This window comes from Palaemon carinicauda, chromosome 1, assembly GCF_036898095.1.
Source record: "Palaemon carinicauda isolate YSFRI2023 chromosome 1, ASM3689809v2, whole genome shotgun sequence".
Lineage (NCBI taxonomy): Eukaryota > Metazoa > Arthropoda > Malacostraca > Decapoda > Palaemonidae > Palaemon > Palaemon carinicauda.
In genome coordinates this window covers 187,109,215-187,126,179 of record NC_090725.1, presented here as the reverse complement: position 1 = coordinate 187,126,179, position 16,965 = coordinate 187,109,215, and the positions used below count along the sequence as shown (strand labels likewise).

Below are 16,965 nucleotides of genomic sequence, written 5' to 3'. Positions count from 1 at the left end.
TACAATATAATTTAGGACCGCTTACTTTAGCTTGTGGAGGAATATTAGTATCCAGACTATCCACTTAGTTATCTCCCTCACAATCTAGTTGTATAATAGAGCTATTACTATTGCGGCATGCATGGGTTTAGCAGCAGAAGAGTCTAAAGTAATTAAAGAAGTTGAGGTTCTGTGAGAGGCTTTCAAATCTGTAATGTGCAGTCAACTTACAAATACCTTACTGACAGAAACTGTATGAACACGAGACTCAACTTGGGGAATTAGGTTAGGTTGGCAACAGGGCTTTTAGGACCAGAGTTAAAGTTTTACAAAAGGATTTATAGGACTTCTGAACAATAACAAAGGCAGCTAGCAATGTCAAGAGCTTATGAAGGTCATTATTATCAAAAATTGGCTGATTATGTGAATTACTGTATCTAAATGAGGCGGTCATTATCGTCGTCGTCCTTGCTCAAATCAACTAGCCTGATCTTCCCTGCTTTTTCCTTGAACTGACAAGAATATACTTTTAATTTTAGATCAGCAGCTGCTGAAACATACATTCACATAAGAGGTACTCAAAGGGAAACACACTTTCCACAACTATTTAAATCATATGAGGAGATTGATTGACTACTTAGTCTTTTAATTTCACATATGTTTGCTTGAATTGGGTGTTTACTTGGTTGAATGACTTCCCTTTTGTGGTGCACTACCCTACCTTGGTTTTTCTGTGGTATTATTCATTTGGTACCACTCAGCAGCCTAGATCAGCCCTAATAAAGCCAGTTTTAATGAAGGAAAAATCTATTTTTAAGGAAAGTGGTGCCTGGTCCCCAAGACCTTCCCCCCTCCATATCCATACGAAGGGAAATGGGACATAAGCTGAGACTTAATCCTGGAATGGAAAGGTGGTTGACAGGTGAGAAACAAACACCCTGGTAAACCTTGTCTCCCATATTATTACTGTATTGGGTCTCTGTAGGTGACTTGCTGTCAGTTAAGATATGTTCAGCATTGGAGGTGCTGTGATGGGTTTAATAGAGCCTGAAACTGTATTCCTCTGTTATACAAACTGAGTCCTTACTTTACGTGTTTATACAGGAGCTTTAGGGTAGGGAAGTCAATATTTCTTTGGTATATTATGTTGTACAGTATTGGATTCTCTATACTAACCTTAACAGAAAAGTCCTGTTGGACCACAGCACCTCCCCAAAAATGTTTTTTCTTTATTAAGTATTAGTGAAAGATTTGACAATGTATGGATTTTTTTTTTGCAGGGACTTGACACGGTTAAATGAAGAGTTTGGTATAGGCAAGTCTACGTGACTTGCTTGTTGTGTGAAGGCAAACCTCTACTCTTCCCACCGTTCTCCAAGGAGAGACAGGCTTTCTCAAGAGATCGTGTTGTATCTCTCATCAAATAGTTGTTCTTTTGAAGATGGTCTTCCTTGTGAATGTCTTATTAATTTTCATGGTAAATGAGTTTGAAACTGTGTTAAAATGAAATTAGTAAGTAGGTCTACTGGTGTAATATTTATAATTGCATGTTGGCATATGGCTTTGGTATTTTTTCTGAAGGGATGTGCTTTAGGATGTGATCATTTTTTTTCATACATTCCCTATAATTTTAAGTACTTAACTGTGATTAGGAATTTTTCATGAATATGTAATTGTATGTATGGAATTATTTAATACAAAGACTAGATTTATATTTTCATGATACAGTACTGAGGTTGAAAGTCCTCTTGGCTGTGTGAAATGCATAAGTAATTCCCAGATTCTCTTGGGATGATTATATATTCTTGTTGAGGATTATTGGTTTTTCAACATTTTATTTCAAAGTTTATATGTCTATAGTGAATGGATGAAATTTTATAAAGTATTGCACTAGGAAATTTCTTGGCATATAAAAAAGATATCCCTTTTGTTGTCTGAATATATGTTTCCCCTAAGAATTATTTTGTGATGCCATCATTTATCCATCAGTATGTTGTATTTGTTGATTTTTCTTGGTGCAATACACTTTATTAATTTTTCCTTATTTCTGAGTTATTTAACTGAAATGTGATTGCAAAAGATTTACCTTTCCCTAAAGTTTCTGTTTGCACAAATACCCTCCCAGCATCATCTGAGATTCTGGACTTAAAAAATTTCATGGATTATTGAATAATGCAACATGAATTACCCAACTTACTTTATCTCTTAGATTATACTGTACTCTTTCTTCTATTTAATTTTTCTCTATTCAAAATGATCCTGTACTTTTTGTACATAAAAAACTTACTTTTTCAGTTGTATTCTCAAATTAACTTTATCCAATTATGTCTATAATTACTCTACCACGCTTTATTTCGTTCAGTATTTCTTAGAACTATTTTCCTGGCTTTATGAATTTTAAATCCATTTTATTCTTCAGTGATTTTGAATGTTGTTATCATCCCCAAAATCACCGGATACAGAATATTGAAGTGGAAACTACATGCTTGAGTCAATTCTGATCATCCTGAAGTTAGGCACTTGTAACAGTTATCGTTCAACTCAGGATATCGTGAAAATTTTTGTTCCAACAAGCCTTACATTTAGGTTTGTGATTATCCAGTTACTGTGCTGTAATCTTTTATTTGTAATAAGAAAGTAAAGCAAAGCTACTGTGCCTGTCCATATGCGGACCCTCCGATAGTCAGTTATCTGCTTTACTTCTTTTGCGTGTGCCATCTTGGTAGCAGCTGGTAAGTGTGTCCCGAACAATTTTTCTATTGTGGAGGCTACCCAACATTATTTTTTAGCTTTTAATAAGCCTTTTTTACCATTGTTAATAATCTTCAGTACATGCCCTTATTAAGTTTTCATAAATGGGGGGGGGTAGACAAAACTGCAAATAAAAAATTGAGCTACTTGCTCATATTTTTATTGATCAGAAAAGGTGAAATTCTTGTGGTATGTATGTGGAAAAATTACCACAAATTTGCCTTTAATTTCCTGTAAAAATGCCTTTTTGTGATTCTTAAAAAAAAGTTTTTCTTACCCTAAAAGAAGGATTAGAAAAAACATACTTGGGATAAAACTAACTACCTCCATTTTTGTTATTTCAAGAGTTTAGGGATCTCCCTGTGGCTCAGTGTAAAATAGAATTAAATGTCTTTCATTTCATAAAACTTAACTGCTTGTAATGGTTACCTAAATATATGGTATTTCCTTCTATGTTTTTACACCATTCTTATCGTGCACCTCTTAAAGCTTGCCAGCTTATCAGGAAGTTTTGAAGTACCCCCCTTTTATGGTGTCTGCATTTACAGGACCAAAAATGTAAATTCAGAAGAAACATCTTGATTATCTTTAAATAATTGTTGCATCCATGTTAGTTTTTCTGGATCAGAGGAAATGCTATTTTAACTTTAAAGTCCACTTCTACTGATGAAATACTTTCATTTTTGTCATATTCAAAAGTCTTCATAACCTTACCCCTATAGTAAGACTGTAAGACTAGAATAAAAAGCTGCATAGAATTTTCCTACAGCACTGTCGTCTACCATTGGCATTTGAGACATTTCATTTTTGGGAACATTCTTCTCCAGGATATGTTCTTCAACTGAAGATTCATCATTGTCCATAGCATTGGTATCATGTGTCCTCTAGTTCCATCATTAGTTGTTGATCATCATCCTCTTCTGAGTCACTGTCTGAGGAGATTTAGCGCTTTTATCTTTGACCTAGATATAGTTTTATTCTCGCTTTTGAGATTTCTTCTCGTATTAGGATTTAGGCTCAAATATTTATGAGACGACGCATGGGCTTAGATGTATTTAGTGTCTTCCCTCTTGTCTGCATAACAGTCCCTAATGCTGTCTCCTCATTGGAATCACACTGTAGTGCATATTATGAGGGAATCTTTGTTGAATTTCCCTATAAAACACATCAGTAGGTGAAGAATGGAGAATAATTTTCAGCTTAGTCCTAGTGTTTCAAAATTATTATTATTATTATTATTGTTGTTGTTATTATTATGATTATTATTATTTTTATCCAAGCTACAATCCTAGTTTGAAAAGCAGGATGATATGCCCAAGGACTCCAACAGAAAAAATAGCCCAATGAGGAAAGGAAATAAATAAACTAAAAGAGAAGTAATGAACAATGAATATAGAATATTTTAAGAACAGTAACAAAATTAAAATCAATATTTTATATATAAACTATGAAAAATAAAGGAAAACAAGAGGAAGTTAAATAAAATAGAATAGTATGCCCGAGTGTACTCTCAAGAAAGAGAGAACTACCCCAAGACAGTAGAAGACAGTGGTACAGAGGCTATGGCACTACCCAAGACTAGAGAACAATGGTTTGAATTTGAAGTGTCCTTCTCTTAGAAGAGCCGATTACCATAGCTAAAGAGTCTCTTCTACCCTTACCAAGAGGAAATTAATCCCTAAATGATTACAGTGCACTAGTTAACCCCTGAGTGAAGGAGAATTGTTTGGTAATCTCAGTGTTGTCAGGTCTATGAGGACAGAAGGGAATGTGGAAAAAATAGGCCAGACTATTCAGTGTATGTGTAGGCAAAAGGAAAAATGAGCCATAACCATAGAGAGGTATCCAATGTTGTATTGTCTGGCCAGTCAAAGGACCCAATAGCTCCCTAGTAGTAGTTTCTCAGTGAGTGGCTGGTGCCCTAGCCAATCTACTACCTATAAAAAGTAATGAGTTATTCTTGCAAATTGTACTTATGTTAGATGTTGATGATATTATAGAAGGAATAGTTGTTGTTGTGGTGGGATTAGTTAACTGACAAACTGTTCTGAGGGATTAGAAAAATTTGTAGAAGCAGAAGTTGAAAGTGGAAGTGACTGGATTTCTATTTTCTCTGAACGATCCTCGTGCAAGGAGCCCAGAAGTGGTTCTAAATTGCCATCCTTTGATGATCCTATTGTTAGCCACTTTTCATAAGTTTTCAGTTTCAAGAGATTCAGCCTATTTTTCTCATATTTATCCCTGCGCTCTTGAATTCTTTCTTTATGTTCTATGGAGAGAATCCTTTCTCTAAGATGAACATAACATATTTATAAAACCAAATTGTCTCAGTGGTTCTTGAACTCCTGTTTTATTGACAGGGTCATTCAAAGCCTATTGATAGTAATTTTTCAATGGAGCAAAACAGGTAACATCAAGTACTCAAGAGATGAAGAACATCAGTACAGTGAGCAGGAAGTTTTGATATAGATGTTTTCTTTCTTTGCTGGTTCAACAGTTGTTATTGAGGTATGACTAATATGGTCATTGAGAATTAACAGTAAAGGATTCCTTTCTTTTATTTTGTCCACGATATACTTGAAAATTTACTCAAAGATTGGTGTTGTCCTCCAATCCTTTTTGGAAAGAGCATATTGTGTGCCAGGAATGTACTTTGTATGTGCTATCATCTAAATACCACTAGAGGAGGAAGAGTAGTACCATCTGCACAACACATAGGTAGAACATTGGTATTTTCTCTGATTTTCTTCAAAGACAACATGGATGGTTTTCTTCCCCAATGAACAATGGTCTTATATTTTGATGGGTCATGAAGAAATCCTATCTCATCAAGATCCCAAATACATTCTGATCTATTACCTATAACAAGATGTTCTTGTACTCTCTGAAGCAAGTCATAATATTCGCTAATCACAAATGGGTCAGCATTCACATTTTTTTCAAGCTAACTGCATTATTCCACCTTTTTTTAGACGAAGATTGTGTCTATTATTATTATTATTATTATTATTATTATTATTATTATTATTATTATTAATTGCTAAGCTGCAACCCTAGTTGGAAACGCAGAATGCTATAAGCCCAATGGGTCTAACAGGGAAAATGGCCCAGTGGTGAAAGGAAACAAGGAAAAACTAAATGTGTCAAGAACAGTGACATTAAAATAGATATTTCATATATAAACTATAAAAACTTGAAGCAAGATGAAGAGAAAAAAGATATAATAGTGTGCCCGAGTGTACCCTTAAGCAAGAGAAGTAACCCAAGACAGTGGAAGACCATGGTACAGAGGCTATAGCACTACCCAAGACTAGAGAAATATGGTTTGATTTGGATTTTCCTCGTAGAAGAGCTGCTTACCATAGCTAAAGAGTCTCTTCTTCCCGTAACAAGAGGAAAGTGGCCATTGTACAATTACAGTGCTGTAGTTAATTCCTTGACTGAAGAAGAAGTGTTTGGTAATCTCAATGTTGTCAGGTGTATGAGGACAGAGAAGAATATTTATTATTCTGTGTATGTGTAGGCAAAGGAAACTGAACCGTAACCAGAGAGAAGGATCCAATGTAATACTGTCTGGCCAGTCAAAGGAGCCCATAACACTCTAGTTGTAGTATCTCAGCAGGTGGCTGGTGCCTTGGCCAACCTACTATGGAGAAATGAAATTGCCCATTCGTAACAAGAACGATCACCTACAAGACGGGTTTGAGTTTCATTGGCAACCACTCATCCATAAATTTTGTCATGGTTGGTCCAAAATCAATCTCCATCCCCAGAAATGTAGTCTTCAACTTATACTTTATCTCAAGTGAAAGGGCTATCTTCCAGCCCTGAAAAGAGAGTGCAAAATAATTCTTTTACTTTGACTAGAATTCTTGTTTTCAGATGTCATATTACAGACAGTTCTATTGATTTAATCAATAAATTTCTGTATTTGGTTCATGGAAATATGAATGATAGGTGGGCCTGGGTGCAATTTATTCTATATATTCTTTGATTTGCTCCACCCAAAAAAGTACGGAAACACATCATTCAGTTGGAGATGAAACAAGTTGAACATTTGCTTACCCTTTTATCAGTGTTCTTCTTCAATGGTTAATGTTCTGTTTCGGAGCACAGAAATTTATGTACAATACTTTGAAGCTGTTGAGCATACTGAAGCTTCATGCTGTATTTTTTCTAATGCTCTACTCAGTTTGTCATTTTAGTACTGAGGCTCTTCAATACTTGAGACTTGTTATATTAATTTAAATAATCTTTTATAAGCTCTATAGTACTAGACTATGATCCTAAAGTTTGTTTTGATAGCTTCTCACAGACCACTCATCAAGCTTGGGTTTTCTGGTGCTGAAATTACCCTCCTTATTTTCAATCCAAACTAAATATGATAATGGGTCTGTTATTAAACTAATCTCAATTTATAAAACAAAATTTTCCTTATACAAAACTATTATTCATATCAACCTCCCTCAATGCATCTTATCTGAGCTCTCCTCTTCTCAGACAACATGAAGGAAATGAAGTAGGGGATCGATGAGTGCTAGAGGGTCCGGGACGTACAGTATTTTTGCTATATTTCAGTGTCAACTTATAGAGGATTTAGTATCTGGACATTCACATGCCTAATTGTTGGTCTAAATATGAATGATTGGTTCATACAGAAGAAAATATTGCAAATATAATGATCCATAGTGGCAATAAAGTCATTATTACAAAATATAACCCTTTAGTGTTTCTGATTTAACAGTACTAGTCTGTTCCAAACTATTAAGTGATATAGGAACAGGCATCAGACTGGGAGGTGTGTTTGATGCAAATTATGTTAATTTTTCTAAGATATTTCCAACAAAATAATTTCGAAACTTGAAGCTGATGTTCATGAATCAGAGAGAAGGATGGTAGTCAGAAGACAAAATATCCTTTAACCTCTCAATTTTAGTGTACAGTATTTTACTTTGGTGGAGAATAGAAGACTTGTAAAATTGCATTGGTAGAAGTCAGTCTTATGTAATTTTATCTTTGGTATTTATATATATGGAGAAAATCATGTAATTTAAAACAGATTTAATGAACAAGTGAGTTTAAAACTGTGGATTTTAATAGTTTGTTAAAAATATATATTATTTAGGTTTTGATTCAATTTTCTTGTTCAAGATGAGTTTCATAAAGCTAAAAAAGTATTACATCATTAGTTATACAGTTCCGTGAACCTTATACATATTTATTAATTGATGTGCCCGCTGAAGCAAGAGCATAAAGTGTAAAATAAACTAGGGTGCAGGAATAGAAGAAAGTAAAACCTCATTTCACATTTTCAAACATCAGTATCTTTGAAACCAACCATAAGATTGTAATCAAGTTTTCACATTTTTTCATTATGGAAATTCATCTGTGTATCTTGTATGTTAATATTTCGGCATTATTATGTGTTATACTTAAGTTATATCTTAAAATGGAAAGTAAGGTAGAGTGTGCCGGCTTGCTATTTTTCTTGATTATGGTGAATTTTGCATTTAAATTTACTTTCTTTGGGCTCTCTTAATTATTTACATTTAAACACTAGAAAATGAGTTAGGGTAAACAACAAAAAATAAGCAAACTCAATATAAGAAAGGGTAAATATAAATGAAAAACATTGATTGTTATTTCTTATTATTAATCAATAAATTATTTTTCATAGAATATTTGTAAATTAAATACTAAATTCTGTCAACTTAATTAGTAACATTGAAAATGATAACAAAAACAGTAGTATATAAAAGATGTGGGCTGAAAATATGGTAGTATAGATATTTATTAATGTGTCCAGGACATCAATGTCATCATCTCTGACTGGGACCTCTCTCTTCTTCAGGGGTATCATGAAGCCTTCCTCCTTCTTGAGTGTCATTAATGTCCCTGAAGTACTGGGCACTCCCAAGTGAGGCAACAATAAGTACCAGATCTTAGAAAATGATAGAATATAAGTTAATTGCAATAATAAAAAAAGTGGATTGTACTCCTATTTTAAGACAATTAATCCATAATGATAAAATTTGTTACTTCTATACTCCCTAATGTTCATAATGCATCTTCTCTAGAAGCTCAGTTTGATCAACATTTACCAAAGGAATGGAGCACTCTAGCAGTAAGTGATAAGAAGCCCCAGTACTGACATGCCAGATTCTCTTTAATCTCTAAGTTTTGAAGTTGAAATTATCCCCATCCTCTTGATACCATGTGTCAGCGGAGAGGATGGTGGACATGTATATGAACATCAGGCGAGTATTGAAAAAAAAGAATCATTTATAGATTTCTATATATTTTCATAAACCTCCCCTAATGTTCACATTGTTAGCTCCCTCACTCTGTTGGAGGTGGGATGAGAGTGAAGGGAAGAGATGGACTAATTTTAACTAGAAGCAGTATACCATAGTTATTATTTCACTAACTTGTTCTATATTACTTTCAACAAACCATCTCAGAGTACGGGACTCCAGATTGTTTGTTAATAGCTATATGGAATATCTAACTGTAGATTGTCTCTAAATGAGACTTCTTGATATAAATGGTACTTTTGATTGATTCCAAATTTATTATTAGGTTAAACCACCGTATACTCCTATAAAAATTATGAATTAACTGAACTTGAAATTAATTTGATCATGTCTCCTGCAGCCACTATAGACCTAGAGTCCAGCAATCTTCATAACCATATCAAGATTCTTTAAAATAAAGTTTAGTAAAAACAGCATGCTACACCATTAAACTGTTGCTAAAACTCTTTCCCAATGAAGATTTCTTCAAAAATTACGGGAAGTAGGTGCATTCCTACTATCATGTACCTTTACTTTAAAGCTTTTTTTTTAGGGACTGTTTGAACTTTCTTTCCTTCTTCATGTTACTTGATGATATCCTTTGCTTCTTGGCAGATGATCCTTGAGAAGCAGTACCCTTTCTTTTTTTTCATACATCTTGAGTGAATATACGAGCATTGAAAGCTGAAATATACTACACAACCTATCGCGACAAGAAAGACCATGCGAAGCAGTAAGAGGGGGTTAGATGGAAGCTGTACTGCTAGTTCCTTCAACCCAACTTATCGTACACAACTGCGTACAATTACACTCACGACTGTGCTGCTACTGCACTCTTTGAGAGATTTTTGTTAAACGGATATCAGACTGGTCGTAAACCCGCTGTGATTCCGAATAAATATAAAATGAGTATGTTCTTAAGTGAGGAGTAGCTGTACAATATTGTGCTCCTCACAATGATATTTAAAACACCGCTTTCCCCATGTAAAACACTAAGTTCAGGAAGAAAGATAATGTAGAACACAAAAGACACTTCACAATCCGGAAGGAGGATATACCTTTATTTGAAAGAGTGCATTCCCTATGCAAGAAAAGCTAGCAAATATAGCAGGGAAGCTGAATGAAACTCAATAAACACATAAAAACTGCAAAGTAAAGTGATTCAAGAACACCCCAAACTGCATCTCTAGTCAGTCAACAAGCAAAACATGGCTTTAAATATTTTTGTTTATGAGGTGCAATGATGGGCTAAAGACTGGAAATTAGCTTGAAAACTAAAACAATAATGTGTTAAAGATGAGTCATACAAGTGAATAGAGTTGCTGCGGCCCATTGGCAACGACCCTGCCTGGGAATCGAGTCATGCTCAAACTCTTTAGTTCTTTTAATGTCTGCAATGTCACCATCTTTGTGACCTAAGGATGGGGGGAGCCCATAGGTCTACCTACTGAGTCATCAACAGCCATTGCCTGGCCCTCCCTGGTCCTAGCTTGGGTGGAGAGGTGGTTTGGCACTAAACATATGTATATATGTGGTCAGTCTCTAGGGCATTGTCCTGCTTGCTAGGGCAATGTCACTGTTCCCTCCCTCTGCCATTCATGAGCAGGTTTTAAACCTTTAAGAGAGTACCTTCGCAGATTGGGAAGAATAATAAGCTACCATACTTATTATACTTAACTTATTAGGGTATTTTTTTAGCAATAAGGTTATGTAAGGTTTGAAAAAGAGAATTCCTCAATTTCAAGGTTGCCTCCATGTTCCTTACTCTTCATATTCTTGTTTCATAGGTTGAACTGGGGAAATCAACTGATGCAAGTTTGTTTACAGCCTGAGTGAATGCGGGAGATGCTGTGCATATGCACAGAGGATTCATTTTGTTAGTGCATGTTTTACGTATTGGCCAAGCTTGAAAATGAATGGAACGCATTGGCAAACGAAGCATGATACAAACGATATAGTTTAGTTGAAACTTCGTCTACGGCAACAAAATTTAAGGGAATTATACAGAGGACACTCCATTCACTTATGTAATACAATATAATTTAGGAGTGCTTACTTTAGCGAATGGAGGGATATTAGGATCAAGACTATCCAATCAGTTTTCTGTCTCACAATCTACTTGTCTTGTAGAGTGACTAGGGTTTTGGCATGCAATGGTTTAGCAGCAGAGGGATCTAAAGTATTTAAAGAATGTGAGTTCTGTAAAATGCTTTTGAATCTGTAATGCACTATGGACTTTCAGAATCTGTACTGAAAGAAACACTATTAACACTAGACTCAATTTGGCGGATGGAGGATCAGAGTAACTGTTTAAGAGAGGATTCACTAGACTTCTGAACTTTAAAAAAGGAAACTAGTGATATCAAGAGGTTATGAAGCTCATCACCATTGAAAGTTGGCTGATTTATATGTGAATTGTCTAAAGGTAAAGGTCATTATTGCCATTATCCCTGCTACAGTCAATTAGCATAGCCTTCCCTGGCTTTTTCCTTGAGCTAATAGCAAGTTTCCTTTAGCACTTGTACTGTTAACTTGATCAGCAACTATTCAAACATACTTTCATATGGGGATTTAGATGGAAATGCATTTTAAACAGTAGTTATTAAATCACCATATTACCCCTGACATAGTACATCAAAGGAATGTGGATAAGGAATTTCTACAAAAAAATTCCTGTAGTTGCTAAAAAACCGAGGAAAGTTTTCTTAATACACGGTAATAAGCAAACAATCTGGAAAAGGTCTGATCAGTACTGCACAACTGAAGAAATCTAAGTGACCGAGAGATAGGCGGGTCAGTTATCACTTACCGCTATAATGTTTCTTCCTCTACTAAGGGTATGTGCTTATTGAAGGGAAATAAAATGAACAAATATTTAATATTTTACAGATAAAGGTTGATTAAACTGAGCTTCTGGAGAAGAAGCGATATAACAACATGGAAGGTTAATAGAAATATATAAAAAAAATTTACGTTTAATTTTCTATGATTAGAAGCCTTCAATTTAAGCCAATAATTCTATTAGTCTGCTGATTTCTGTGGTTGAACATTTAAGATTAAATTTGTCCATATCAGTCATTTTAGAAGTGATTTTAGAATTTTTAATATTGAAAGGCTTTCAGTAGTCATTTATTTTATGGAATTTAGACATAGTGTTAAAGCATTTAAAAGAGTTCATTTGTTTAACATTTAAAAGAACATTTGCTTAAGATCTCACAGGTAAAATCTTTTATTGGTTTTGTCATAAAAAAACATCGGTGAACTGTAAATAATCTCTTTTAAGTAGTCTTTAGTAATAATAAGATGATTATATCTCTTTTGTCTGATTTCAGAGCTAGAAATTGATTTGAAACTAAAGGTATGCAAAAAACTTTATTTTCCTTCTGTAAAGGAGGTGGTGGTCAGTAATTCAGGGGATAGTTTTCCTTCAACAGTAAGAGCCATTCAATACTATTTGGACGTTTCTATGGACATAGAGGTAATGTGCTTGATTTGTTTTGTGTCAAGGTATTAGAATTTCAACATGGCCTCTGTCCAAGAATGTAATGTCATTCAAAATTACTCTTTGGTCCTGAAGCTCAAAAATATTAAATCTAAATCTGATAAAGTATTTGAAAAGTAGAGTTTATTGTATGAAAAGTACATCTACTTGTAAATATTTGCTAAAATATCCTGCTTGGAAAAGGCCTTATCAAAACTTCAACAGCATACCAAATCTATATTTGCTACACATTATCCCAAGCCTTGGTTTGTGTGTCATGATTGTTAGGCTTTAGAGCTAATAGTGTCTTTTGGAGACATGGTTTTAATAGATTTTCACATTGGTAATTTTAAGGTTGGGGTTGCGGTTTAGCAACCTTTCGAATTATATGTGTAGTTCCACGGTAATTAAGAAAGGTCAAGCTGGAGTTTAAAGTACCAAAAAGCTTAGCCTAAAGGTAATTCTAGGATGTTACTGTATTTGATTGATTATAGAAAACTAAATTTTAATAATAAATTTTGGTGTTTCCATACTCACTTGAAGTTCATATAGATTACTTAATCAACCTCCTCCCCACTGAGTAGCGGCATCAAGAGGAAAGAGAATTATATTGACTGAGAAAAAAGAGCAATGTGGCATGCTGTTTTGTTGGATCCTGGTAAGTCTCATTACTTTGTTAGATATATTGGAAGGAAAGAAAGCATGAAATTTCTTTTATTTCTTATAGCCAACACCAACATTCCAAGCTTGTGGTAACAAAAGCAATTTGAACATCCAGTGAATGTAGAAGTAACAAATTTTATTAATAAAGTAATGTTTTTTATGGTTCCTTAAAGTTTTAGGAGGAAAAGACTACTAAATCATCAATGTTAAATTTTGCCTTTGCCTGATGATAAAAAAACTGTGTAACTTTTAAACTTTTTTGGGGGGAAGCCAGGTAGACAGATGTAGGAATTGAGGAACATTTGAAGATGCAGAATGCTACTGTAGCTAGAAGACAACTTCTGTGATGTACCTCTCATTTGTTACCAACTAGAAAGAAATTTCCATTTTTATCACTCGGAAAAAATGTTCACAGAATTGCAAACATAAATTTCTCCATCAAAAAGTGAAGAATATTTTTCTTGCTAACTGCACGCTTATAATTTCAAATTTTGTATGATTATTGTGGTAGGGCATGCTACAGTAACTGGTTTTAAATCAAGTTAGATGAATATTTAGTTGTAATTATGTTGACATGTAATGATTAAGTTTAGTGGTATTGCAACCACCCATATATTAACACTTCACTTTGTCAACTATGCATCGGATTTGATGAATAGCCAAAAAGAGACTTCAATGTGTTTTTGAGAATCTGGCTGATTGATGAACAATATACCAATTACTGTACTTGCTTCATATACAGTACAGTAAATTTCTTATTTTTTTATGATGCAATAGCACATATCAGTTTTTTTTCAAGCTTGATATATGTTGTAGTATTGATCTTGTGGTTTATGGATGCAGTATATTCCAATTAACTTTCTCTCAAGTTTTATAAAGTGCTTCCCAACTCATCAGAGAAAATGGGTAGTACATACTGTGAAGATAGCTAGATGTTAAAAAAGAAAATAGTAAGCACAATGACTCCTTTCTTTACAACGTGTACCTATTCTCGGTCCACATCTTGGGCTAATAATTTCCATAGTCACAATGTCAACGGTATTGTTAATAAAATATTGAAATTCAATAGTGTATGTAAAAAAATTTATATTCATCCACTTTTTGTGGTAGGTTTGCCTTAAAACACATTATAAGATGTCCTCAGCAGACTATTAGTGTTAAGTAACAGCTTACTGCATTACACGAGTAAAAGATAATTCTAGATTTTTTAAATTATGCATCATTATACTGTAGTATTTTTGTAATTATTCTTTCAGATTAATTTTTGGTGTATTTTAACAAGAAGTACCAAGCTTTTTATTTTCTCTGTTGTTTGTCATCATCTGATATCAAGCTGCTGCTATCAAGAATGTGTGCACTCATAGATAACAAACAGTAGCTTTAATATAATTTCCTAATATCCAAAACATCTGATAAACATTGTATATATACTTACAGTACTCTATATGCTCTAACCTACCAAAGTTTATATACAGTGTAATAATACCTTTAAATCTTATTATTCATTATTTCTTAGTTTTTGGAATCATAAACTTATATGCCAGGATACAAATACAATTATCCCTATCACTCTTTCACATGTGCTATACATTACTTATATATATATATATATATATATATATATATATATATATATATATATATATATATATATATACAGTATATTATTTATATATATATATATATATATATATATATATATATATATATATATATATATAGCATACAAAATATGGTTTGATATGCATTTACAAGTATTGACAGTATATAACTGTAAGATGAACTTTCAATAAGAGGTGTGAACTATTGCTTAGTCTTAGGCAAGAATTATATCACCAAGTTTGACCGTGCTTACTCTCTTTCTCTCTGATTTATACTATATTCATAATATTAATGCAAATACAGAAGCATATATGGAGATTTAGAGTGATTTAATGATTTTGCCGGCTGTTATGGCAATTTATAGATAAAATATCCAGAAAATTCAGAGGAGTTTGTCATTAAATTATATCTAAACTTTTATAGCTCATGCTCTTGAAGTATTAGTACAATTTCTCGATATCTGTGATAGGTGTATTGTCAGTAGTTAGCCAAATGTCATACCTCTGGATTCATCTACATGACTGGAAATCATCCAATTTTCAATATTAATCTTACCCGATAATCATGTAGCTGTCAACTCTGTTGCCGACAGAAATCTACGGTTGGGATACGCCAGCGATCGCTATACAGGTGGGGGTGAACACCACAGCGCCATCTGTGGTCAGGTACTCCAGTACTTCTTGTCAACACCACCTCAATTTTTCCTCTGTCGTGCCTCCGGCTAGACCTACATGGATACGCTGTTGATTCTGGAGTTATTGCTCACGATTTGGTGATGTATTTGCTCTAGATTTTAACTTTCGCTATTCATGAAGTTTTATCATTAGCTTAGCTAGATTTTGGAATTAATTTGATTTAATTATGGTGACGAAGAGAGTATGAACTCTCTTTCACTTTTAAATGGCCGACCCTTCCCTTAGACGGAAGTGTTGGTGTCGAAGAGAGTATAGACTCTCTTTCTTAATTTTGCTTAACAAAAGTTATAGATTTATTTTATATCTCTCCGCCTTTTATAGGCCTCTTCGATTAACTTCCTTTTATTATAAACTTATTAAAATTAATTTTTATATTTGTTTATATTCGACCTTTCCTAATAGTAGGCGGTCTTTTCTTGGAACCGAAGTTAATTAACATTGAGCCCGTCATTTCGTTTTTACCTGTTAACATATTATGCTATTTTAATGTTTTTGAAAGAATTTCTTTGATAGTCTCGTACTGTTTTCAAAGTTGAACTAACGTTTTGTTTTGTCTCTGCAGTTGTTGACGTTCAGAACGTTCAACTTGCGCTCTATCGTTACGATAGAGAGAGAGTATTCACGGTGTCACGTTGCAGTAAGAGTAAACCGATTCTAGCTTTTTGTTCATTCTTTCTTAGCTTAAATGGTTTTAATTCTAATAAAGGAACTTTTTATTTGAAATCTTTCAGTTTTTTTCCTTTAACAATAATATGTTTTAACGATATATATAATTGGGCTCATCTCTCAGGTTCTAAGTCAAGAGAGAGAGAGAGAGAGATAGAGACGGAGGGAGAGAGAGGAGGATAAACGTTTCGTTCAAGCGGGTAACGTTGTTATCATTTTTGCTCTTCTCCCTAGTCTCTTTAGGGGAAGAAGGTAAACGTTTCTAGAGTTTTATTCTTGTTCTCAGGCTTTATGCGGTGAGAGATTTTAAACGTAGTTTATTTGATCTAGTGTTTAGTCTCTTTTCCAGCCACTGAATTATTTATCTTTCATTATGTTTTTCTGTTACATTGTAATACTGTTTTCGCAATTACTAACTTTTAATGAAGGATAGAATTGCGTGTTTCAGGTACAAACCACTTAAAGTTTCGAGTTCAGTGAAATAAGTGCAAACAGAAAATCAAAAGTGATAAAGTGATAAGCGCAAAGTGTTACAGTGTTGCGTTCGAGGGTTCGTCTGTTCGTGCCAGTTGTTCGCCTAGTCTGGGACCTCTTACAAGCTCCCAAGCCCAGGGGAGAAGTAATGTCGAAGGACTTATGGGTTCATCAGGCCTTGATCGACGAACAGACGTTTCCCTCCGTGGTTTCGGGTGTATCTACACACGTTGCCGACGTGATCACCCCACCCACACAAAGACGAGAGAGCCCTTTTATTCCTCGTCTGCGGAAGAGGTTTCTCGCAGAAACCATGGACCAAATCTTGCAGCTTTTAAGTGCAAGTCGGTCCCTTCCGCGC

The 16,965-nt window shown here is 34.1% G+C and overlaps 1 protein-coding gene across 6 annotated transcripts in view; it reads left to right on the top strand.

Moving 5' to 3' along the window:
• Positions 1–14,739, top strand: part of LOC137653138 (peroxisomal targeting signal 1 receptor-like) — a 472,440-nt gene extending 457,701 nt beyond the window's left edge. For 5 of the 6 annotated variants that reach the window (XM_068386531.1, XM_068386528.1, XM_068386534.1 and 2 more), the window contains exon 15: positions 1,260–4,306. In XM_068386531.1, the coding sequence (XP_068242632.1) occupies positions 1,260–1,308 (49 nt within the window). In that variant the 3' untranslated portion in view covers positions 1,309–4,306. Of the gene's footprint in view, positions 1–1,259; positions 4,307–8,581 lie in introns of those variants that run through there. The other variant, XR_011046415.1, reaches the window with a different exon arrangement.
• Positions 14,740–16,965: the final 2,226 nt, after the last annotated feature.